The sequence below is a fragment of the Osmerus eperlanus genome, chromosome 1 (assembly GCF_963692335.1).
Source record: "Osmerus eperlanus chromosome 1, fOsmEpe2.1, whole genome shotgun sequence".
NCBI classification, from domain to species: Eukaryota; Metazoa; Chordata; class Actinopteri; order Osmeriformes; family Osmeridae; genus Osmerus; species Osmerus eperlanus.
Window position 1 is genome coordinate 16818204 of NC_085018.1, and position 26671 is coordinate 16844874.

Sequence of the window (26671 nt, forward strand, 5' to 3'; positions counted from 1 at the left end):
CTGTCCTAATTATCTGCCATCAAATTCATCAATGATTCAAACACTTAATAGTTGATTGGAAAAACTCTTGTCCTGAAAAAAACATTAATTACTCTAATCCCACCAATAATTGGACTGACAGCTGGACTATTAGATGGGCAGAAGGGAATTCTATCTTCTTTTTATTGGCCGGGTTTCCCAGATTCGTTAAGCTCTTAACGCTAAGAGCTTCTTAGGAGCGTTCTAAGAGCGTTCTAGAGCGTTCTTAGAACGCTCTTAAGAAGCTCTTAGCGTTAAGAGCTTCTTAACGAATCTGGGAAACCCGGCCATTATCTGTGCGTTTCATTGGTAAGATATTAAATAATTGTTTCTATTCTCAGTGTGAGAGGAGACACTCAAGAGTAGGTGTTCACACACTTGCTTAATATTACCTTTCGACTAACTTTGTACATTCTGTTATTCAGCACACGATGAACACAGTCTCACTGACTACATTGTGACGGCAAAATAATGTACCAATATTGCCAAGAGGGTCAAAACAAATTGGGTTTGCCTAATGTCTGTGCCTATTACTTATTTTGTAATTAAGGTTGGGCTAGTGGTGCTTTTATGATTTATTTCTCAGCTGAAAAAAATAATTATACTCCCATCCTTCAGGAAGGAGGGAATAGCTGGAATGTTGCTATTGTTGATGACACTGTGCTCATGTCCTGTTAGGATGGACAGACCTGTACCACACCCTTTACCCAGTACCATTCCAAAGATATAGGAGATAACAGACCATACTTTCAGATCATATTATGAGCCACTATTGATGTTACCATGTCATATTAGTAATGGAGAATTCATCAGTGTGTCACCAGTAACAATGTATTATCATGCAAGAAGCTCCAGATATAGACAGAAATTCTACCATTGTGCAGCTCTGGCATACACAAACTTCCTGATCAATTGCAGAAATGTCATAATAGTGAGTCATGCAAGTATTCAGCTGCTCAGACAGATTTGAAGAACTGGCAAGTCTTTGCCACCTCTAAACTGTCAATATTATCCCCTTAGCTGTGGACCAGGCTTGTGCCCAGGCTGGAGCAAGCATTGGCAGTCCACCCTGGAGTAGCAGTGCAGTAATTAAAGCTACTTAAACGTACAACTTAAAACATAAAAATACTACCTTGGCCTTCCACATCCAACAAACGATATAATGATCTTGTTTTATGTTCGATCTGTTATGTCTCAATCTTCTCAATCTGGAATGACTGCTGTCAGAGTTGGAAGCATCCGGCTTTAGGAATGGAGGAATGCATATCATTGTTTGATTGACATTCATTATTGAACGTCTTTGTTTTAGTATCTTGCTTTTAGATTGACAAAATACAGTATACTGGTCTGTTATTATACGGTTTGCCTTTTCTCTTGATCACACCCCATAAGCAGGGAACCACCGTACCCTAAAGTAGATTTAAAACAAGATTGTGAGAACGAGCGTGTCACATTCCAGCTACTGCCTGGGTTCCCTTCACCCACTCTTAGGATGGCATTTAATACAGACCACATATCACTCATTAGTTTCTTATTGAACATCAAGTGCCAAAGAGCTGACATGTATTTCTGCACAGGGGAGAGAGTGAGACAAGAGGCTCATTAGTTTGATGTCCGGGTTATGAAAGACAACCTTAAAACGATAGTGGAGTCAGTCAAATGTATGAAGGTTGGCAGGCTATGCCTCCTCGAGCTCCTGTGTACTAGCTAAGTTGTAAAGAGTCAGTTTCAATAGGGTTAGGGTTTCAACAATTTACTCTCCTGACTTTTTCTCTCAGTACCCTAAAGATTTATTTCCTTCCTCCCACTTTTCAGCTAAATTTAAATGATCTGGCTAGCCATGTGAGCCTTGTGACTGCGGACCTGATGTGACATTCCATAGTGTTTGTGGTTAAAACCAGCAATGCAAGAGTCTGTCATTAGACACACATACCACACATCTACCAAAGGTTAGAAACTGAAATGGGTGCTTTGCTTCAATCAGCCTACAATTTTCAAGGAAGGACCAACATATTCAACTTCTATAAATAGGTCAGGTACAGTGAGGTGGACTGAGACACATTTCTTTACTTGTATCCGTCCTTGAATTTGCAGACATTGGCCATAGACAGAAACCATAAGTCACGGTTGAGTGAACTACTGTATAAAGTTTTTGACATTACAGTAGCATGATCTTCTGCACATAGCCTTATGCACAATGTAGCACTCTAGTAGTTGGGGAGCCTGAGGGTATAAGAGTATGTTGTGGATATTAGCTTGCTCCATCACGTAGTAAGGACTGAACATGACTGCCAATGTAGTGCTGTCTGTTAGTCTCTAGGATTTTACAGCCTTGAAATGTGTGGCAAAATCCCTTGAAAAGCAAAGCTTGCTGTAAATGTAATTGGTAGCTCAGTTTTGTGTAGTGCGACCCTATTTTCTACACCGTGCAGATATGTACAATATGAGAGCCCAATGTAATTATATGCTTTGAATGAATTTCCATGTGTCTCTGTGACCTGTACAGGGATTGAGTTACCATGCTAATGTGAACCATTGTACAGGATGTTGACAGAAGCCTTAGAAGCTGAGAGTGGCTTAGAAAAAGACGATAACAACATTTGTTTAATATATATTTTAATTTTTATTTCATATACTTGAATACACTTTTTTTTGTCTCTTCTTGATACTATTTTTAAGTTTTAACCTTTAGTTATTCTTTGTCTTGCAGGTCAGAAAGTGAAAGTTCAAGAAGTGTCAGGTATGGTAAAAATGTTTTCTTCTGTGCTGTTCGTTCATAGACTTCAGTAGATCATGTCTTAATAATAATTGTCAGTATTCATTTATACATATCAAACGATTTCCATGATCAAATCACATGCCATATTATGGATATTTTTTATGGTCGAACCTCCATTGCATCTATCACCTGACCCAATGGCTGTATTTTCTCTTGTTACATTGTGTGTGCGTGTATGTGGTTGAACTATCAGAGAGCTGTGTGTTTGTCTGGCAGGGCATGCTTAGAAACACTAACAATATTTCCCGCCTTTTCACCTTTACCACCAGTATTTGTTTTGGGACTAGCCTTCTATGAACTGGCTCTTAACAGTGTCTCAAGGACATTGTTGTAGTTGATGGATGTTGTCCTATGTTTAGATAATGATGTATTCAAGCAGTGTCAAAGGCCTTTTTCTGTTGTTTTGAAGTATAGAACAGCTTTTTTCTGTTGGCCAAAACCAGAAAATCGATATTCTGGAAGAATGGTTTTCTAACATCCTTCTAATGAGCTGAGCGGCGCATGGCATGAGAGAGCACCACCTGCACGTGGACTGTTGACCTGCATCCATCCCAGGGAACCTGGGAGCTGTCCTGAGAGAGGAGATGAATGTGTTGACCATCTCTCTTCTACACTCTAAAGTTGGACACCGAGGAAACTTTGTTCTCTCAGAGTAAAGAGTTGGATGTCTACATCATTGTGATAGATGCACAGTGGACTGGTCTGTGTCAGTATTAGGATTTAGCAGTAGATCCACTGGCAGATAACCATGTTCTTTAATGCTTCACTGACAAATGTTACAGCAGGGATATGTCTTCTCTGTTACAGTCTCAGGCTGGGTAGAAAGATACCGTGAGGCTGAGTGATATTGTATGAGATAAGACATATATAAGTAATATTGTATTCAGTCATTGTTTGAGTGAATAATCTCCACAGTACGTTTTCAGCCAACCACAGTGTCAGCTAAGGCCTTTCTTAGTGTCTTCTCGGTAACTCTGGGGATCTCCTGAGATGAAGCTTACTCCTGGTGCTAAACACACTTCAGGTCCCTTCAACAAGACTCCCACACTCTCTCTCATTTACGTCTGAAGTCTGTTGTTTATCTGGGGTGCAGACTTGTCACTGCCCCTGCCCCATCCTGACCTGCCCCAGCCTGACCTGCCCCAGCCTGACCTGTCCCTGCCTGCTGCGGCCCCAGACAGAACTGCCCCTGCCCCATCCTGACCTGCCCCAGCCTGAACTGCCCCAGCTCCTGCCAGACCTGCCCCAGCTCCTGCCAGACCCGGCCCGCCGGCCCAAACAGAACTGCCCCTGCCCCAGACAGACCTGCCCCCGTTTCCTCCCTATCATCTTGACACAGGGACAAATGAGAGAGCTGAAGCACACCGCTAAAACCAACACTGGCTAGATGTCTTACAGTTTTTTTCCCTCCAGCTGCAGTATACCCATGCTCCTCTGGAATGCATGCAGTATAGGGCTTTCTGTGCTGACCTGGCACTCTGTTAGAAAGGACATGCAGAGGTTAAGTGGGATTTGAATGACCAGTGGTGCCTTTAGATGTTATGCACCAGGAGACCTATGCAAGAATATTCCCCAGGACTTGGAGAAAAGTAATGCATATTAGGAGCTTTTTACCAACCCAATAAGGGGACTCCAATAAGGGGAATGTATTAGGAACATCCGAAGATATATCACTGAAATGGTCTACAGAAGTGATAGTTAGAAGACTTAGAGGAAATTTGAGCTTGCTTCACTCCGCTGTCCTACAGTATCCACTGGAAATGAGAGGATATAGTAGTGTAAAGTGTGTCTTCACAGGATGTTGTTCAGGGCTCCTCTCCAGCACACTGCATCCTATAGGAACGGGAGAGCAATGCTGGCCCACATCCTGATATGTGTTACAAGGCCCCAGCTTGTTTGTTTTTCCATTCCTTGATCTTCTCCTCGGGGATGAGAGATATAGGGCACTTACACTCTGCAGAGAGGTTCATTTAGCCTCTCACACAAATGCCAGCTGGAATGTTACTGTAGATGTGGCCCAGGTGAAGAGAAGCCTACTCCATCCCCTCCTCCCTTCCTCCCTCCCTCTTTCCTGATACCTGTCAAATGAACTGGCAGCTCCCGATCCAGATCCAACTGTTGTATCCCTGCTTGGTAAAACCTTGATGATCTGCTGTAATGAATAGCTTGTCCTATTTTTTGTGAATACGCCTTATTATGTGGTGTGAGCTGACAAAACTAATTACCGAAAATCATTGAATTTACATCTGGATCTTATAAATCAGCAGTTCCCAAACACCGGGCACTGAACTGGTAACACGCCATGGCACATTCGCTGCCAGGCCACACTGAAAGGATAAAAAATGTACAATTATTTAGATTTTAAGTCAAATAAAATTCTAGCCTAATAAAATATAGACACACTCAGTGGAGTCAGGTGGCTGAGTGGTTAGGGAATCGGGATAGTAGTCAGAAGCTTGCTGGTTCGATTCCCCAGGCATGCAAAATGATGTTGTGTCCTTGGGCAAGGCACTTCACCCTACTTGCCTCAGGGGAATGTCCCTGTAAGTCGCTCTGGATAAGAGCGTCTGCTAAATGACTAAATGTAAATGTAAATATATAAAGAAATTGCTATAATAATTATACACTTATTTATTTATTAGTTTATTTGACAGGGACAATGCAGTTAAACATAGCTACAGAGCAAAGTTTGCAGCTGATGTGATGCACATAGAGTTTCTAGCAAGAGCTCATTTTCAACTCCCGTCCCTGGATGAGCCTTTCTACAATAGCACATAATAAAAACAATATACAATTAAAAAAATACAGACTTATAGGCTATTAGTGCAGTAATTACTCTTGGTCCAGTCTGTTGGTCTTTTTCTCACCACTCTATCTCTTTCATGGCCACAACAATGTACAGATTGTGAACTTGAGTAACATGTCGTGAGTTCATCAGTTTCTACGGGCTGCCTGAGCTGTGTTGCCTGCCAACTCTGCTAGCTGACTGAAATGAAGAACAAAAAAACACGTGTTTCTGAAGAGCTTCTTTAGAAGGGATAAGGAAGATTAGGATGTTATTATGAAGCAGCCATACTAAAAATATCCCTTATCAATATTCCGCTCGTCGTCCCCACCCCCCTCAACGGCCGGTCTGTGGTGCAAAAACTGTTGGGGACCGCTGCTATAAATAACCCCTCCCTGGAGATCCCACCGGTCTGATCTGGATTCATAAGATGGCCCTCACAGACAGGTCACTCTAGGTGATTTAAATCATTAAGGATCTGTGTAATATCACTGAAGAGATTTTAAATGGCTTCATGTCAAGGTACTAAAGGTTAATTGGATTCTGTCAACATAATATCATTGGGAAATTCTATGAGATCTCAAAGCATCATTATTGTGCTCTGTATAATATTTCTGTTGAAAGAATCATTCCGCCTGCTGTCAGAAACAGTCTAAAGCTTCATTAAGACACAATTTAAAGATTTGGGATAAGCAAGGGCATACCCTAAAACTTTAGTAAATGTCTTCAAACCAGAGAATTTCTGATAACCGTATTTAAATTGGCAGAAGTGGAAAATGTCTTTTTATGCATGTCTGTGAATTGTTCTTCACATTTCCTTTCCGTTTATGTCACATATGGTTTCAGTGCATAAAAACCTTCACACGAAGGTTATAAGAGGATATACCCATTGTTTTTTTTGTTCAGTTGTGAAACTCATTTCCAGTACATAGCAGCTTTACTTCTCAGCAAATAGATGGTAGATTTGGTATTATGTAAACCTGCTTAAACCTGCTTTAGAGTACAGTGAACAATGTATTATGTAAACCTACCGGAGGTGCATGATAGGCAGCAGTCTGTGTGTGATGGGGTATGTGTCAGTGGGATTTGTGTACAGCATGTGCGCATGAGCGTTCTTCATGGCTTAGCCCAGTGTGCTGAAGTCCTTGCATCTCGATGTGGGCTTGTGGTGTTCTGATTGATGGCTCATTGCTGGCTGTGGTGCACTGGTGCAGGACTGTGTTGCTGGGTGGACTGACCTTGTTATAGCTGATTCTAGGGGAAATGTATCAAAGGCAAGCTGGTCCTGCTCTGTATGATGTTGAAGCAGGTTATTCAGGGTTATCTAAACTGACTGGAGCTCAACTCATCATAGAATGCTGCTCTGTGAGAGGTGAATAAATCAATGTCTAAACTTCAGTTGGAGGTAATGCCCTTGATTCATTTCTGCTGAGTAAACTACTCTAAACACATTTTACAACCCTATTAATAGTAGAAAATAGCATATTGCCATTCTATAGCTGGACACTGATCAGTCAAAAGTGACAGAAGTGTAAAAAGGTTAGTGCACGAAATGCTGCTGAAGATTTCTGCTGACACAGTAAACAATCATATTCCTTTTTACATTTTGTATTGAAGTGTTCAAAGGATTGTTCCTTCCCACTATGTCAAACACTATGCTATTGTTAGATACTGTACTGTAGCTGAAGGTCATCTGTTTGTTTGTCTTTTTAGTGAGTGTACTTTGGAAAACTAAAGTAGATAATACATTTGCAGTTTCCCACAAATGTAGTTCAGTGTTTATTTTTGCCTTAGTATCATACGGTATATGCAGGAACTCGTAGTGCCAATCCTGAGCCCAATTAGTCCTTAAGAGTGATAATCTGAGGCTAGTGTTGTGAATTTGCCAGCCTTTAGACAGTTTTGAAGTTTTGGGAGTGAGGGTGTTTAGAGATTGCGGTTATGTAAGCAGAGAACCTGCTCTCCAGTGATAACAGGAGGCTTATATTAGAGGCAGAGAGAAACCTCTATAGGACTTAACCCCATGGCATGGAAGATTAGTACTGGCAGCTCTGGGTCGCTACCGAGCACAGACCATTTGTCCTTGAGGTGCGTTTACCCATAAGGCGCACTGCTGCTTTTAAATTTGCATGTTGAATGTTTTGCTCACATCCCAAAGCTAGTCCCATCACATCAGATGTGTTTACTGTACAGAAACTGTTCTACCTACAGGAGTGGCATCCCATGACAACTTTGCAATTTCCTTTCAGGATCAATAAAGTACCTATCTATCTTTCGATCTGTCTATCTATCTATCTATCTATCTATCTATCTATCTATCTATCTATGACCCACTACAGTTTTCTGCAGAATGTGTACATGAGCATACACTGTGTAGCAGATAATACTAATAACAACAATAATAATACTAATAAAACTACTAATGAAACAAATGCTGCTAAGAATATTATGGTTATTAATAATTGTATATCAATAGAATTGGTAAAGATCTTGATTTTGGAAAGTATTTCACAATAAAGACTTTGCGTACAGTAGTTTAGTTACATGACATACTGTTTCAAAGCTGTTGTTTCCTTCCTCCAGGTAGGTGGCTAATCAAGCATTAATGCTGACAGATTGACCATGTATGTGATGCTGTGCAGCTGGTTCTTTAGTGATACACCCAGCTTCAACAAAACAGGACCACAGTGGTGAGGCAAGCCTGAAAAAGGTTGCCTCTGATGTTGCTGTCCATTAGCTCTGTGTGCGTGTGTGTGTGTGTGTGTGTGTGTGCATGGTGCGTGTGTGTGTTCTGATCTCCACAACATTGTCCTGCTGTCTCTAAAACACTCTGCCGGTCATCAGAGCATGACATCCCATTGTACCGTGTTCCTCTCCTACAGCTTCAGTATTGTTCATCCCAGGCACCAGGTGGCTTTCATTATTACTCCAGAATGTTCCCTCCTTACCATGATTGGAAGCCTATTAAGACAGAACTCTCTTTAACTTTATACCCCAAGAACTCTACACTTTTTTGGAGATCATCCAATTTGAAGTTAGAATCTGGTACCCACAGGAGTCCTAGTGAAATGCACCTTCAAGTACTGTGCGTTGGACAAAAAAACAAAACATTATCAAGTTGTGAAGCAGTGTTTTGTTTTTTTTAAGAGCTTTGTTTGGTAAAATTGCTAATGTTTAGATAGACGAGAGTTTCCCATCATTTTTCAGGTTTTCAATGCCTACAGTGTGGCAGTAGTGAACGCGGCTGTTACTGTATCTCATCGCAGCAGTTGTAGAGCTCACAGCTCATTATCTTGTCTGGCAGTCAGCGTCACTACTGGAGAAAATCGCCGAGATGAGTGGCTGCTTCTCCTTCTAGTCACCCAGCTGCAGCAATTAGGCCCAGAGAGAGGAGATGTAGAGGCTGTGTTGTGGCCACCGCTTTCCGCCACCGTGTTCAGACTCCAACTCCTCTGCCCTCTCCTCTCTCCTGGCCCGTGTGTGAATGGTACTAAAAGGTTTGGCTTTGTTCCTTGCTCATTACCTGTCTCCCATTCTGCTGGATTTGACCTATTCTTGTCCTGCCTCTCATCCGTCCCTTCCTTCCTGCTCTTCTGATCTGTTAATCAAAGTGGCTGTTGTCCTCCATCATGGTGTCTATCCCAGACATTCCACTGCCTCTCTTCCTCTCCTTTTGTACTCTTCTCGGCTCTCCCTTTACCTGGCACACGGCCCTCAAAGCATATTCAGCCAGTGGTGATTAGGAATATTTGAAAGTTCCCAGTCATGATTTGAAGCCAGTGAAATGCCAGTAGCAGTGGACAGAAGTAATGAATAATCTCCCTGTGGTGAATGCCACGGACAGCTCAGTTGGAGGCTGTGCGCTGATGGGTTTTGGCGCCGGTTACACTCATGGTGGGGTGGCATCTCTCTCAGCAGAGGAAATGTCATATTCCATTCATTTTCCATGTCCACAATCTCACAAAACAACAAATGCACCTAACACCTTCCATTGAAGCACTACTACATGATTTGTTTGAAACTGTAAAGGTGGGGGTTTTCTTATGTGTTTTTGAATGGATGAATTGTCTTTGTGAATTCCACAGAATATCAGTTAACTGTCCCTTCTGCTTATTTAACAGGCGACATGCTTCCTTGCCTATAGATGTCACAGAGAGCCCAGTAAGCCTTATTGCCCCTCCGTGTAGACGAAGTCACCCCTCTCGCCAGTGGAAGTCTGCATCCTTTGGGTAAATTCAAGTTTTTAATGACAAACATACCATTAATATGCTATTTATACCGATTGTGGCCTCACAGTATTTCTGGGATAGTTCTGCTGGTTTGTCTTTCACATCTGCTATACTGTCTCGACATAACTTTCAGACCTCCATGTTATTGCAATGGTACAATTCTTTCTACGGTACATTCATCCTATGTGCAAGCAGTAAAGGTTTCCTGTTGTTGGGGGCAACTCCTCAGAGATGTATCTCCTGTACAGTAGCTGCTGAGCCTGACGCTGTGGGAGGCCCTCTCAGGCTCCAAATCCACTCAAACAGAAAATGAACAAAACCAGGCAGCAGCCAAGCTGTGAAGAAGTGGCACAGTAAGGGAGGAAGTCTGCACTGCCCGAGCTTTACTGGGCATATCAAACCCCTGGCAGCCCCCATCTGTGCTCAGTGTCATATTCTATAGTCACAGTAGTTTATCAAGGTAGATTTATATCTCTTTGTGGACCTGGCAAAGCTCATCTTGAATGGGCGATTGTGTCTGTGTGCCTACTTTCTAACATGATTAGTTTACAAACAAACTTCCAGAGACACAATTGAATTATGTGCGAGGTGTTGAAAGCTTCGGATGCTGTTGTACTATATTGGCTTGTTCGTGCTCCCTGGTTGTCAGCATTGTTGCCAGTCTTATGTCTTATCGCTGGCACTGAGTTCTGCTTTGTGACAGTCAGGCATGCAGACCAGGAGGAAGGCAGGAAGTACTGTAGGCAGCCAGGCAAGCAGGCTGGCAGACAGGCAGTTTTACAGTACGTTTGAATTCATTACAGCTGCTTGGCTATGCCCTAAGAGCTGCGCAGCAAATGAGGAGAAATGGGGGAGATGAAAACGTGCAGCAAGGCGCAGCACTGGGACGAAGGCTTCAAAAGCTGGATGGGAATTTCAAAGGATTTTCTTGATGCTGCTCTCCCTGTATCCAGCTTCCACTGAGATGGTGATCGGAGAGTCTACTAGCAGTCCTGCGGCAAACAAACTTGGGAAAACTTAGGCCATCGTCTGGGGAGGCTGCTGATTGTTAAACTCCTTAATGAGTTGTGTTGTCAGCCATGTTCGTTGATTCTAATTAGTTTCAGAGAAGATGAAAGTACAAAGCAGTGCGGTTAAACACTTGTGATTACAGTGTTGTCTGGAGCTGTTCCAATCTATTAGCAGGTATTGACCAAAGAACAGCCATGGTTTTGACAACAAGCACAAATTAAGGATTTTCTGGCAACGGAGTTGGGCCTTGGAAAGTGCTTGGGGGACTGCATGAGCCCACCAGGGACCAGACTGAGGAGGACCTGACTGGAGACTGGAGGAGGATGGCAATTAAGGTTTACCCCTGGGAGGCCGGGAAGGTGGCATGTTTTAAATATCCAATATTTCCCAACGTATTACGGAACGTGTTGTATTAATGAGAGATAGTAGAAATGTGAAACGAGAATCATTTACATGCTATTGATTTCTCGGAGAGGGGTGTCAGTGCAGGTCGTGGCAAGACACATAACTTCAGGGTGGCCAGGCTGTCCCACATTGTTTGTCTACCCTTACCGTTCTGTCACTGGGGCTCAGATTACAGCAGCTTTAACCACTTTAGTTACTGTATGAAAATGCAAGCTCAAACGTCTCAGCAAAAGATGGGTCTCTGATCAAAGCAGCAGATAGTTTTCCGAGGCAGTGCTAGTGGGTGCTAGTGCCTCTGCCAGGTAGCCCGCAGCGTGCATGTGCCTCCTCATCCTCAGCCCACAATCCTCCTGACAGATGCCTGAGCAACGCTGCTTCTGAAGCAGTACAAGAGTGGCAGTTCTCATGATCAGTATGCAGGCAGGGTATAGAGGGAAAGTTAGCCCCACACCAGCCACTCAGATGACTGTGCATTTACTTTGAGGCTTTGATGTCTACTGGCTTACTGATATATCCATCTTCTCAATCTCAGCCCTACATCATTGAACTTGTCAGCAGCTTATGTTTCCATTCTGTTCCTGCTTCAGTCTTGCAGCAGCTCTTCTTTTCCTAGTAGAAAACATATTATTGCAGCTGATATGCTGGAGGGCATTCACTGAGTCAGAAACCTGTTATTGCTGGTATTTATTTGTTTTGATACTGTAAAATGGATGCTTATGATGAGGCCACGGTGGCTCACATTCCCTCCCTTAGGAAATCATTGTGTTGTTTCTCTTTTTTTTAAATGATGTTCTATTGCACCTGAATTGCAGCATTTTCTTCCTTGTCAGGTTTTGTAACATCTTGACAAACCGAATAGCTGTTCTGAAAGAGCGCATACCGTATATACTACTGGAACTCAAGAAATGTGTGAACCCTGTGCTATATGCTTTACATTGCATACAGATAGCCATCATGTCCTCAACTGTCCAATGCCACTGGTCTAAGCACTAAGTCCACTATTAAGAGTGTGGCTCTGTCTGTCCAGAAAGCAGTGCTGTGGGGCTGGGCGAAGGGAGATGGAGCGTGGCCCCCCGCCCTCTTCTGCCAAGACCTTGATAGTGAGGTGGGATGCCTGTCAGGGCCCTGCTCCACGCTTAGCTGAATGCTGGTCAAGGGCAGCCACTGGAATGGGCCAATCTCTGAAGACTTGGGACCTCAGCACCCGGCTGTGCACATAGCACAGCTTCTGTTTAAAGAGCCACAATTATCCAATTTGATGACAGGGAGAAGTTTAGGTCTACTTTAACCTTTTGAGCTGTTTTGATCTTCTTTTAGATCACATGTAGGAAATATTCAGCTGGAGTGTGGACAATAATACAGTGTGGGAAATATAGCATTTTGCAACATTAACTTCATCATCTTCTCTCAAGAGGAGTGTATGTGTTTTAAAGGAGAAACAAATGAGGATTCTTCATTCCCACTAATGAGGTTGTTTGTATTATCAAAATTATTGTGTTCCTGTCTGTTCATTTCCCTTTGCGTAAATCTATGCTCTTGGCGTTTGTCTGGGGTTGGTGATGTACGAGGCAGGGGGACCAGGGAGACAAGCCCCCTACCCCAAGGCTCGGCTTGCTATGATGTGAAGAAGGCGCTGGGAAGGGAGCACTAATTCATCACTGTTAAAGACTAGGTAATAGGACGTAGCCAGTGCCCAGGCTGTCACAAACCAGCCGCCTCCAAAAGGTAGTTAATGAACTTTCCACCGGCTTGGAGAAGGCGCGGGAGTATGTGTGCACCACGCAAACCAACATCACTGAAAGAAGCTCTTTCTAGTGTTGCTGTGTGCATGGCGTCCACAGTCACTGGACAGGACCCAGGCAGAGTGGGAAGACAGAGGGCTGCACCACTGGACAGGACCCAGGCAGAGGGGGAAGACAGAGGGCTGCACCACTGGACAGGACCCAGGCAGAGGGGGAAGACAGAGGGCTGCACCACTGGACAGGACCCAGGCAGAGGGGGAAGACAGGGCTGCACCACTGGACAGGACCCAGGCAACAGTAGCTTACTGTATTGGCTAATCGTGCCCAATTAGCCATACACTTAGCTATTGTCACTCTATGAGTAATAATGTCTGACTTTGAGAGTGATTGATGATAGAAAAGTTGTAGACAATTAGTTTTTCTGTTGAGATGACCCCTCCTTTTCTGAATAAGGTCAACATTGGGATCATTACTCTCATCCTAGTCTACACTGGCACTGAATAAGAAATCCTCTTCACTTAATCATTGTGATAATCTTTTTTGAGTTAGACCTCATGGTTCAGGTATTCCTTTTCACCTGGACTCATTTGACACACTGATGTACACGAGCAAATCAATTCAGGTTTTGCCTCCTGTGAAAGGTTTTGCCCGGAACCTCAGGGATTATGTGGGGTTCGCTCTGTGGGCTTTAGGGAGGAATTAGAAGATGCATGCAGAGTGGTTCCACTGGCTGAGGGTGACATTGAACCCTATCCCTCCACGCATTAGCCCTTGAACTAATAAGCATGGTCAAAATGCTTGTTTTTCCTCGAATATTTGCAGAGCTGTCAAATTTAATTGTTGTCCTGTTTCATTGGAAACATTTTTAGTCCAGTCCATTTTTGTGACGGAAAGATAATCTATTCCCTGTGATGTGTCTGAATACAGTGGGGAAAATGCTAGCACGCATATTTTTGTTGCAAGGTTATTACAAAAGCTATTCATTTCTGTTTGCTGACAAATGCTGCTGAATTCATTCTTGGTCTTTTGAGAATGTGTTTCTGGTCATTTATTCCTGTTTAATGCTGTCAATGGTTAGATTGCCTACATCTTGACATGTCTGATTCTGCACCCTGCAAGGTCTAAAGGTTTCAGCTCACTGCTCGCTGCCTTCAGGATTCATTTCAGTAATTTGAGATTAGGAGCCATCTGGGAGGGTTAGGCTGAAATGTAATCCCAGAGTATTCACTTACTCTTTTTTAGCAGAGCTTTTGGAACAGAACAACATATTGGATTTTCCTCCAAGCATTGTGTATTATTTGATGCCAAGCCATGGACAACCAGAGAATGTCAGAAGGACTCTGACTAGAAGCTCCACAGGGCACTGCTGTTATTTAATGGCAATGAGTGTGTCAAATATTCACCACAGGCAACAGCACTGCAACCTCCACCCAGCCAGAGCCAATGGATATGGGATGGCAGAGGGGTAGAACCACATCCTCTTGTTCCACCCTCGCACTCCCCTTCCTGGGCTGTAAAGCACTGTGTGTTTGAATGCGCTGACATTGAGCGTCTGAATACTATTGTTGGGAACTGATTAAAAGTGCTGTTTTCCTTTACTGCTACTATTTGTTTAATCCTGGCATGCTGTCATGGGAGGTGTTGGCTAAAGATCAAGACTGGCTGGCCATGCTGGGCCCATGGTCCTGCCCCACATGCAGCCAGGCCTCTCTGCTGATTCGGTACTGCGTCTGATAATGGCTCCTCAGCCCATAAAGCTCTCACTGACGAGGAGGGGGGATTTGGAGTGGGGCTCAACTCTCTGAGTGCTGTGGGTCCTCACCATTCACTACTGTAGTTCCTTAGCAAAGGGCCCAGTGCTCTAAAAGAGCCTCTTGCTGGTTTATGCACTGGCTTTTGTGACGTGGTCTTAGCTTTCCAGGGGTTAGCAAATCAATTAAGTGAATCTGAGAATTGGGTGGTTTTAGAGCACTTCAATGCATCTATATTCCCCAGTCTTAAAGGCCTCTGCTGTGCATGGCTTTGTAAAGAACACTAAAAAGCACAACAGCTATTGATTGGTTACATGGGTTCCAAGTGATTTCACACTGTGTGTGTGTGTAATATCAGAGCCATGCAATGTCATCCTCAACCAAGGCAACAGTATCTATAGTACTGCCTCAATCTAATCAGCACTCTTCACTAAGATGACAGCGCATTTGACCCTGGACACTGTGTCACATTATTAGTTTCAGACAGTTGCTGGATGCCCCTCGCAAAATGTTATTGTAGACTTGGCTCCCTGCCACTGTGGAAGGTATAGGTGGGAACTCAAAGGGTACAGTTGGTTTTATACTTATATTCTATTCACCCCTTGACTGCAAATGCAGAACTATCAACATTTTTGAGAATTTCATCAAATGTATCTAACAATAAAACTATGAACAAACACAGCATATTCAGTGGCTTGGAGATTCTGTAGTTTAAGCTTTTGGATTTGGATTTCTCCTGTCTGAGATGACTTATACTCTAGCACTGCTTGTAATATCTGGGGTTGAAATTGCCAATTTTCTCCATGCATTAATCATTGTTCAGGGCTTAAGGCACAGTGTCATCGCGTCTATTACAGCGGTAAGCTGAGGCCCAGGCTTTTTCAACAAAAGCGGCTCACCATCAGATCAGCTATCTTGTAGGCTGATGAGAGGGCCTCGCCTGTATTCAGAACACAGAGGGACAGGAACACTGCCTCTTGGGAGCCTCCCTCTTTTGATGCTCTGTCTCATGCCATTAACACATTGTGCCTAATTTAATGAGCCCAAGATGTGTTTCACCTCACAAAGCAGGGCATACTCGGGAACCATTTAAATCCCGTGTGGATGAATGAGCAGAGCTGTATATTGCCCGGTCTCAAGACAGTGTAAGTTCTGAAATGGACTGACTTTGTCTAAATCAGACTTACGTCCTCTGGTGCTTGTCTGAAATCACAGATCCCTGCCTAGGCAGCTGGTGTTGTTGGTGGAACTAGACATTGTTTGTGCGCACAATTTTCTCATGTCAGGCCCTGCAAGCTGTGGGAGACAGGCGAGGCAACAACAGACAGGAGGTAAATCACACAGGATTTCTTCATCAGCTTATCAAAGGCTAACTCCAATGATAGGACGCTAACGGGTCTGTCCACGACGAGTGCAGAGGGAGGGACACTGGGTCAGACACCACCACCTGTTAGCCCCCTGTGCCTGCTGCAGAGAGCAAGGTTAGAAGTGACACCAGCACCCTCTCTGCCAGACCCTTTCTGTAGTTGATCAGTCTTTCATCCCAGTGCTCTTGTTTCACCTCCCTCCTCACTCTATATCTGACATTACACTGCATTGGTAAAAAAAAAAGAGAGAGAAATTGACTGTCTGATAACAGTTGTGTTGTTGCTGCTGTCAATGCTACACGACTAATGTAATTATGTGGATGTTGTTCATCAGAAGAGGGAAATTGTGAGACATTACCACAGAAACAGCTTGAGTGCCCTGACTCTCTCTCCACCTCCCGCAGCAGGAAATACTGGGCCAAGCATGTGACTGCCCTAATGACAAGGGTGTGTGTTATTGTGTGAAGGGCTGTTATTTTCTGACACCGCAGCAATTTAACACATCACAGCACATTGTGGATTAAAGTAAAACAGCCGTTCTTTCCTCAGAACAAGAATTTCAAATCTGACACTAGCCCAGGTCTCTGTGAAATGACCTTTTCACAAGACTGATTTGCTTTGTTCACTTCTGTCCTGAGTTTTGAAAGTCTGTTGAAAAGTTATTTTACCTCTCTTCTGGTTTCTACGGGTCCATTAAAACCCAACAGAGCACACTACTTCCTCTAATGTGGTCCATCTCATAAAAGACAAAAGTTTAAAAAGAGGGATTTGGCAGGTGCTTCTTAGCTGTAATTACCTCTCCTACCTTTATGACTCTTTTGTCAACTGTGTATAACCCTACATAAGATGATGGAGGAATTAATTTGCTTGTAGCCAATGTAACCTCGTCCCTCTTGGCCCCATTCAAATGAACCCTGTTACAGTGGATAGGCCAGGGACTTACTGGTTGTGTTGGACAATTGCAAATGTATTACTTACTTTTACAGCTCTCGTCTCCTCTTTACACTCTCCCCTCCCGCTCCTCTCTTTGTGCAATGCACCATCTAGCTGGAGAACCCAGGCTTCTCCATGAGGGCCGGCCACCTTGGTGTGCCAGGGAGAGAGGAGGCTGGGGGAGGTTTCTGCTGGGGGCTTGGGCAGTAGGGGCTGATGGAGGAGAGAAGACAGCTGGCATTTGATTGGGAAGCAGCTAGCACATCTAGACTACCCCCTGTTTATGCATCCCAGCCTGGGGAGGGACAGTCACATGGATTCCCCCTATGACTGGCCATGAGCCATCCATCCAGCCATCCACCCAGCCAGCCTTCCAGCCAGCCATCCAGCCATCCAGCCAGCCATCCAGCCATCCAGCCGGCCAGCCAACCAGCCGGCCAGGCAGCCATCCATCCAGCCAGCCAGCCAACCAGCCGGCCAGGCAGCCAACCAGCCGGCCAGGCAGCCATCCAGCCAGCCAACCAGCCGGCCAGGCAGCCAACCAGCCGACCAGGCAGCCATCCAGCCAGCCAACCAGCCGGCCAGGCAGCCAACCAGCCGGCCAGGTAGCCAACCAGCCGGCCAGGCAGCCAACCAGCCAGGGCCTCTTTCTCTTGGAGCGTCAGCAGCAGCCAGGGGGATATACTGTCAACACACCACACTGTCACGTTCTTCCCAACGGGTGCCATTGAGAGTGATGTATTAAGCAACACACGCCTGCCACCTAAGCAACACACGCCTGCCACCTAAGCAACACACGCCTGCCACCTAAGCAACACACGCCTGCCACCTAAGCAACACACGCCTGCCGCCTTATTTAGGTTTCCTGATGTTGTGTTGTATGTCCTACTCTGCTGTAGTGGGAATTGCTAAAGTGATTATAACGTTATATGATTTTAATTGCGTCATTCAGAATACAGTTGGTGAGCCCTTGGCTTCTTCTGATTATTTAAGACTCGCAGTTTTTCCTCCAACAAAGCGCGTGTGGGTCTTTTGAGGGAAACTCAGAAGGACGATGTGTGCTGTTCTGCCTGTGGGGCTGATATCTTCATAATTGGTGTTAAGCTGCCGCTCAGGCTTTACATATCGAATGTTTTGTTGTTTTTGCTCCGATGGTTTTAGCCAGTCGTCTATGCTCGCATTCACACAAGACATTTAAGAAACTTTGAAAGCCTCTTACTGGGACGCCTCCCCCTCAAAGATGTGTGCAGATCTCAGGAAGCATGTCTTGCTGCACTGCAAGAGAGCTGGGGGATGGGTGACAGGGCGCGCAGCACTGTCATGGATAGATTGATAACTGTTCCCTCCAGCGCTGAAGCAAAAAGCCACTCCCTCTCTCCCACTCACTGTGGCATCCCCAGGGATTCAGGGGCTTGCAGCCCTCCAGTACCAGGGAACGCGCCCCAAACCGCCATACGACCAGGTTGGGGAGGGACACTTTAACCTGATTCCCGCTCCCCACTGTTGCGACTCGTTTGCCAATCAGCACCCCACTCCTCAAAAGCTGGGCCGACCAGGCTCAGAGGGGAGGAGAGTCTCGAGCCAGAGGGAGATGAGAGAGAGAGAGAGAGAGAGAGAGAGAGAGAGAGAGAGAGAGAGAGAGAGAGAGAGAGAGAGAGAGAGAGAGAGAGAGAGAGAGACAGAGACACAGAGACACAGAGACACAGAGAGACAGAGAGACAGAGAGACAGAGAAGGCGAGAGCCAAGAAACGGCACAAATCCCACTCGCTGATAAAGTAAAGGATTGTTTCTTGTGCCTCACACACAGGCATGATAAGAGTTTTTATTCAGTGTTATTATTGGTTAAATTAAACGTGCGTGACTGCACCTTTTACCGTGTTCAGCACATTATACACACACACACACACACAAAGGTGCAGATGTGGATGTACCGCACTTACACCCATCGGAAAAGATCTCATTGCTTTGCAGTATAATGTAGCCTACAGTATATTTTCAATAACAAGACGGTAAACAACCATATTGATTTCACCTTCCCTGTAAGGTTGTGGAGGTTAGTCCTTGCTAGCTTCCAATCAGGACTTATAATTAGCTAATGACAACTAGCTTGTTGCATTGTGCTTGTTACAGACACTCTTTCAGATAGCCTTATAATAGAGGTGCTCTTTCTCATCATCTTCCCCATGCTGTGATTGCTGTTGACCAAACAGGAAAAGATAATCAAGCATTGGCATGAGGGCAACGCTGTGAGTGGATTGGTGGCTCTGCGTGTATTCATTCAGGATCCATGCTGATCCATACAGGCACCTGAGATTCAGGGAGCAGTCACTCAACTCAAACCCCTTCCTAATTGTCTACCAGAGGCAAGGCTGTGTTTCCTGGTTACAAGAGAGCTTCTCTTGAACTCACCATATAGGGTTTAGTTGAGAGGATGTACTTCATCATCAGTATATGTCACTGTATACACTTCATTCTATTCAATAACATCTCATGAGTAGATATGTTGTTGACTGTGCGTGGTAACAAGTCTGGGCGATTCGTTAGAAGGTAGCACAGTTTTAGGCTGAAAGTGCTCCTGAGGAACACCAGACATGTGACGCCTTCACTGCCCTTTTGGGATATTTGATCAGTTGTGTAGCCATGGTTACTGTGGAGACATCTTGGAGTGGTTTTAGTGTTTAAAGATGCAGCTGTGTAATAAAGTTCAGCAGAAATAGAGGCTTTTTATAAATGTATCAATAAAATAGTGCGTTGATACAGTATATCTTAATCTGTGTTTTATATGGGATGTGACTCGCATCCAACACATACACAATGTGTATATTTGAATGTATTAAGTGGATACTGGTGTTTTATATTTCTAGTACAGCTCCACATCACCCACAGCTGCCACTAACCAGTCAGCTTGGCAGAAACAGAGGTACTGACTGATGCTCGTCTACACCCACCACACACAGTAGACCAAGCCGGGCCTGCATCCCAGCTCCAGCCGCACACACACACACATACACACACACAGATATATACACCACACATTTTAAATGTTTCTGTTGGCCAAGTCCTTCTCCTCTCCGTTCTGTGATTCTTGTTTTCATTCGCTGAACTTCCTCCCCTGCTTACTCTGGCCCAGTTTACTTCCTCTTACTTTGTTGATGATTTTTTCTGTGATTTGGCTTAGTCAGCCTCTACTAATAACTGACTATACCACATTCATTTAAATAACAGGACAGACGGGTTCACAGAAGGCATGACAGACTTTAGTAAATGAAATGATTTGCCATGACAGTATTTTTTAGATCCATTTGAGAACCTTTTCAACAAATGCAACCAGATCCACAGGGGCATAGTTGATATCAGAATAGAGGAGCAGGGGAAATGGCAGGCCTCATTATTTTCTGTTGTCCCCAAGTGCATGAATTTAAAGGTCACTTTCAAAATTCAGAGACGCGGCAAGTGAATTGCGCGAGAGGTTGGGATGCGCCTGGCTTGGGTCGACCTTTTCCATCAAATAGTATACAGAACTAGAGAGGGTACAATTTCTGGGGAAATTGTAGGGTGTGCTTGCTTGCGTCGGTTGCACAGGGGTCCGTATTTGAATGACATTTTTAAAACTGATATTTCTGTATATTTTATATAAAAATGCATACTTATTATTTATAAAGATTACATAGATTTAAAAGCATTTTTTTTTGCTGCTCATTTACAACTGAAAATACGAGTGAAGTGTAGAATGAAATAGATCTTCTCATTTCCCCTGCAAAAGGCATCCTCATCGTTGAATCAAAACGAATAAATTTGGCAGACCGGTGTAAAAATTGACCTAATCTCTATGACGTAAACGTCCTTTTAAGTTTTTCCCTTCTCGTGATATTTTCATGCATTTAGCCTACTCATTGCATTCATTCATGAATAAAGAACCCCCTTTGAAGATTATTCTACGACGTTACCGGCAGTAGAAGATTGAATCGCGATTCAAACAGTACCATCTTCTAACTGAAAATATGCCCCCAAAAATGTAAATAAGCTTGACATTTATTTAGTGGAAAATCGCTTTCATGAAAAGCTCACTGGTAGCAATCATTAAGTAACAACAGTAACAACGCAAAGTGCGCTATCCCTGTGATTGCGTTGGTTGAATTGGATTTAACGTTCCGTTGTACGGTTTAGGCTGAAATTAATTTATTTCATGAACAGATTGACAAAGTTTAGGCTGTGGCAATGAAGTTAAGGTTAGCAGTTAGATAGACTTTTGATTTAAGTAAGGGGAGTGCCGAACATGTTCTGTTGCCGTTTGACTTCCTACAGCTGTGTAGATGTTTTTGTAGTGTCTCGCATAGGCTACAGCGTTGCAGTGAGCAACACTGGTTTGAAACCACAGGTAATGATAATTTCACCCACAAATCGTTTACTTGTAATGTAATGTCATAATAAATCTTACAACGAAAATGTATTTGTGAGAAATGTTTATTTTAACGATTGAAAACAGATGCATCATAGACCACTGTAGTGTGTGTTGCCCGGGCAACAGAGGCTAATGTCATGCTAATGCTTCAGTGAAATAGTAGACTACCGTTTCCGAAAGTAGATGTGGGCCTACTTCCTTAATAATATCAGCTAATATTGTACATTTCACAATTGTGTTTCACATCACAAAGTAAAATGAGTAAATAGTTATCACCCTGGCCTCTTTGCTTGTGGCGTTTCTGCAGCTGCCCTGCAGTAAAGCTATAGTTAGCCTAGCTATCCCCCAAGTTAACAGATGCGAAACGAATGTTCTAGTGATGGGTTGTTCGCGAACGATCCGGCTCTAAGAGCCGGCTCTTGAAGGTGAACGTCGGGATCTGGCTCGCATATCTGAAGAGCCGACTCTATTTTTAATAGATTAATACAGCCTATAAAAACTAAATTATTATGAAATAATGAATTTTAATTGTATTGTAAATAATTGACTAATTCAAAGAACAACAAAAACATACTTGTAGGCTTAAAGGCGCACACAATCATCCTCACATTCTGTTCCTGTCAATCCTGCATGAGGGACGGCCGAGCCAACTCACACACAGTCAGAGAGTAGTCAAAACTCGGAGGAGAGCCATGACAAATAAATGCATTTTTAAAGATATGTGGTTACGGTCGAGTATGATTTCATTTAATAATTAAATTCAAATTGTTTTCACATCCATCATAGTCAAATTCATAGTTTAAACATGTATTTTTTAAAGAGCCGTTCGGGAGCCAAAAGAGCCGGCTCTTTTTGGTGAGCTGAGCCATACGAGCCGGCTCACGAAAAAGAGCCGGAAGGCCCATCACTAGAATGTTCTGCTACAGGTAGTCACACGTGTTTTCGTGACGTAGTGACGTTAGTAACGTCAGTGACTGTGGCTAGCAAATTAGCCACTGTTAGCTTCACTTTTCGCCACAAAAACTTAACTTCAGCCTAAACCATGCAACGGAACGTAAATAAAAATACAAGCAACTCAATCGCTACCAAGACGAAACTTTTGACACCTAGGTTGTCTATGTAGGCCAAATATTGACAAAGATTTAGGGGGGCAAAAATAAATAATAATAATAAATATATATGTGAGAGAACAAAGGTTGTGCTCTCGCCGAAGGCTTGAGCACACCCAATGATGAGTTCCTTTAAAGATTTCTTTGACGGGTTGCAGTAGGAAGCGTTCCGCGCAGCCCACGGGACCCAGCCTTCAGAGGTGCGCATGCAGCCGTCAGCATGCAGTACAGTACGGCACAGAGACGCCAGGGGGAGAGGGGGAGAGGGAGGGGTGCACATGAGTAACATCACAACCACCCTGACAGGCAGGAGCATCAGCGCAGCGCACACAGACACATGCCTGCTTCATAGACCCAGACAAGAGAGGAAGCAGCGTGTTTGACCCATGTGGGGGGATGGGAAGCTCTGTGTGGTGTGTGTGTGTGTGTCGTGTGTGTGTGTGTGTGTGTGTGTGTGTGTGTGTGTGTGTGTGTGTGTATGTGACTCTATCCATGTCATTCCCCAAAAATGTGGGTGAGCATCACCTAAAAAAATCTTCTGATCACTGACCACACTCTCTACTGCATGGGAGTCTAGGATAATATGTCCATATATCCAGTCTGGCCACTATGAAAAATTACTCGTCACACCTGTTTGTCCTCGCCACGTGAAGTTAAGGCCCTGTTTCCAAGGCAACCAGTCTGGTACGTAGCATGTTCAGTCACATACCTAGAACATGGGTGAATACTTATTTATTAAGGTATCTTAATGAATGCTTGAGAATTCCAAGTGGAAATTCCTTTCTTTATTCCTGTACACAAACCCTGGTGTATAATTCTTATACAGGGTTCTTAAGTTGATTAGGCTTGCAGGAATGAGGAGATGGAATACCATCTCAACTATTTGGTTTACTGATGGACCTATTGTACTGCGTATTTTGGAGTTGGGACAAATTGTACTTCAAACTGCAATGATTTTCACATACATGTGAGATAGAATGTTCTTGTTTATTGGTTTGTGATGTATTGTGTATTTGACTCCAGGCTATGGCCATCTAATTCTATATGTGAGTCAAGGTACGTGAGTGTGTCCATTTGTTAGTGCAGCTGCCAGTGTTTGTCTCAACAGCCCACACCCAGTCTGCCTGTGTGTGTGTGTGTGTGGGGGGGGGGGGGGGAGGCCCATGGCAATAAGTAGTAGAGTGGAACAGACCACCACTGTGAGCTGAGAGGGCATCTTGGTATTTATAGCATATTCTGGTGTCACATCTTGTTTACTGTGCCCCTGGCCCCAACGTTCACCACGCTGTTGATGAGTGAGGTCATCTCCGCCAGGGTCCATGGCTGAGGAACTGGAATCTACAAAGGCCTTTGTTCTCTCTGTTTCCTGTCCTGTCTGCACACGCTCCGTAGAAGGCTGTGAGCGCGTCCGCTGGGGGCTGAGGGATGGTGGGTGGAGAGCCACACACAGCCTCAGTCCAGATTGATGGGCAGGTTGTGTTAGCGAGTGAGCGATGATGATTCCCTTCTCGAGCAAGGCCACACGCCTGCCAGAGGAGCCAAGGCCAAATTGGATTAGGTCCCATCTAGATTAAATTGTTCGTGCTGTTGACCTCAGGAATTGTTCAATTGTTATTCAATTCCAAGCCACACAGTCCTCTTGGCTTATACCTATACACATCAGACAGCTGTCCTGTTCCAATCATGTTCCATGTAACATCACTGATCATGTACATCTCCCTATCATCCAGGCTACTTTCATAATTTGTGGTGACTGTTTCTCCACAACATCTAGATGTGAACCATAACTAGGAGGCCTTCCAGAGATGTGGTTATTTCCAGTCAGTAGGAACAGTGGGAATTATGGTTGACCTAGGTTATTTCTCTTTCTTTGTTCATTTAGTAGTGACAGTTTCCAGTCACATTTTGACTGCGGTGGAATGGAGATAACTATAATTAACTCTAATGATAATGGAGCCGTTTGCAGTTTCGATTAGAATCATTGTAATCATCATTACATTGTTGTCTGGCTGTGACATGGCATTAATAGGATGTGGTGACAGTGTAGTACATACGGGCTGTGATGGCAGAACACTCCAGTCCTGACAGGGAAGAGGAGCTTCTGAAACAGAGCCCTTGAAACATGCACAACCTCCTGACTACAGATCTGATGCTGCTGGTTGACAGCACAGTATTGCTACTGCCGTGATCAATGGTCAACCAATTGGAAATAATTGGATACAATCTATCATCATGTGTTGTGGCTCTAGCGTAAACCATTGCTTTTACAGAATGTTTTGAGAGTGCTTCTATAGCATGATCCACTGAGGAATTTGTTGTATACATTGTCTCTGTGTAATAGGTTGTAATGAAGTTTGTACATGCTTTGGACCCTTCACAATCTACACAATCTGATCAGATAGAAATGTGATTCACATTCACGGGATATTGATTTGAGCCTTTCCTCAACAAGGGTTTTCCTTTGGGACACGTGTTGTGTTTAATGCAAGGACAGTGCCCTCTGCTGGTGATATTGCTGATCTCTGCTATTTCCTGGCCATCACCAGCTTCCTCTCGTCTGTTCTCACATCCTCAGAGGAACTGACAGCAGCAGATCACCAGATCTCACCAGGCCATTTCTAAGCACGTTACAAGTTCATTCAAAGCCTTTTTTCAGTGTTTTTTGGAAAGCATTTATCTTTTTTCCCCTGCGAAATAGAAACAACAATCAGTCTACTTGTGTACTTTTAGTAACCCTAGCTTGACTGTCAAGCTTTGTGGAAGTAACACATCCTTTCACATTGTCCATGGTGGATGTTTGAAAAGCATACTGAACAGGTCATGTCCAGATCGAAGACCACATGAGGTGGCAGCCAGATGGGGGAGACAGTGACCATCAAGACTGAAGGACAACATTTTAGGGTTAGGGTAAAAAATAGCAGCAAACTAGAGACACCAACGCAAGTGCTTTACCATTGCCTGGTGTATCTGTATCTATCCTCTCACACTCTCCCTCTCCTCTTTCTCTTTCTCTCTGTCTCTGTCTCTGTCTCTCTCTCTCTCTCTCTCTCTCTCTCTCTCTCTCTCTCTCTCTCTCTAATGCTAGCCCATTATTCATACACACAGTAGCCCTCATCCTGTGGAAAGCGCTTGTGTTGGAAACAGATAGAGAAGTGAGACATGCTTCCTAATGGCCAAATGCTGAGCTCGGCATCTCTGCTGGCTGTATCTAATGCCAACCCAAGATTTGTGCTGTGCCACCTGTAATGACCTGGTCTAAATTTGAAGTCGAGACACGTGTTCTCTTGTTGGTTTGCAAAGCACTTCATCAGTAGTCCTGTCCTCAATTTACCAGCATGAACTTCATCATCATCTTCATCATGATCTTTATAAACCACTTCCTATTTGACATTTTTTACACGGCTACCTGTCATGCTGTGAAAGTTTGTTTGTAAGGCTGTGAAAAAGTAGAATCATATCACAACAACTAACTGGTAATAACCTTTCCAATGAAGTGTAATCACGATGCTCTCCACCATATTGCAACTGTCTGTAATCCAATACGCAGCGCTCGCTAAGCTGGTTATGAAATGTGCTGTTAGACTTCCTCAGCCTGGGGATTAGGAGTGGATAGAAACCCCCAGCCTAGGAGAGGCCGCCAACATGTACTGCATGCACCAGCTCACACGAGCACAGCTCAATCCAGGGTAAAGCCCTGAAGGGTCTCCCTCTTACCTGCAATGAAATGGAGACTTAGGTACAGCATGATTGGCAGTGTTACACCCCCCCCCCCCCCCCCCCCGTGTGTGTGTGTGTTTGTTTGCGTGTGCGATATGTTCCCTTGGGACTTCCTCTGGGAGGGAAATTAATCAAACCTATGTTATGGATGGACGGGCCGAGTGGTTCAGAAGTAAGTCATCAAAATGACAAGCATGCCTCCGCCATGTCTCCCTGGCTACCCGAGGCCCTGAGCAGACTAACATCTTCCTTCTGGCTCAGCTCTGTTCCTGTACACTGTGAGTGGAGGGCGCTCAGGGCCCACAGTGTTACAGCGTTGAAGAGACCTCTGCTGAATGTTTCAGTCCCCATAGACAGACAGCCTACATTTCTACCTGTCACTGTTGTCGTGTCTTCACCTGTCACCTGTGTGTTTGTGAGGC

General features: G+C 44.2%; 1 protein-coding gene across 3 annotated transcripts in view; it reads left to right on the top strand.

The window, feature by feature from the left end:
• iqsec1b (IQ motif and Sec7 domain ArfGEF 1b) overlaps window positions 1–26671 on the top strand; it is a 100333-nt gene that overhangs the window by 16914 nt on the left and 56748 nt on the right. For 2 of the 3 annotated variants that reach the window (XM_062464385.1, XM_062464348.1), the window contains exons 2-3: window positions 2729–2758; window positions 9704–9811. In XM_062464385.1, coding sequence (XP_062320369.1) covers window positions 2729–2758; window positions 9704–9811 — 138 coding nt within the window. The remainder of the gene's footprint in view (window positions 1–2728; window positions 2759–9703; window positions 9812–26671) is intronic. The other variant, XM_062464357.1, reaches the window with a different exon arrangement.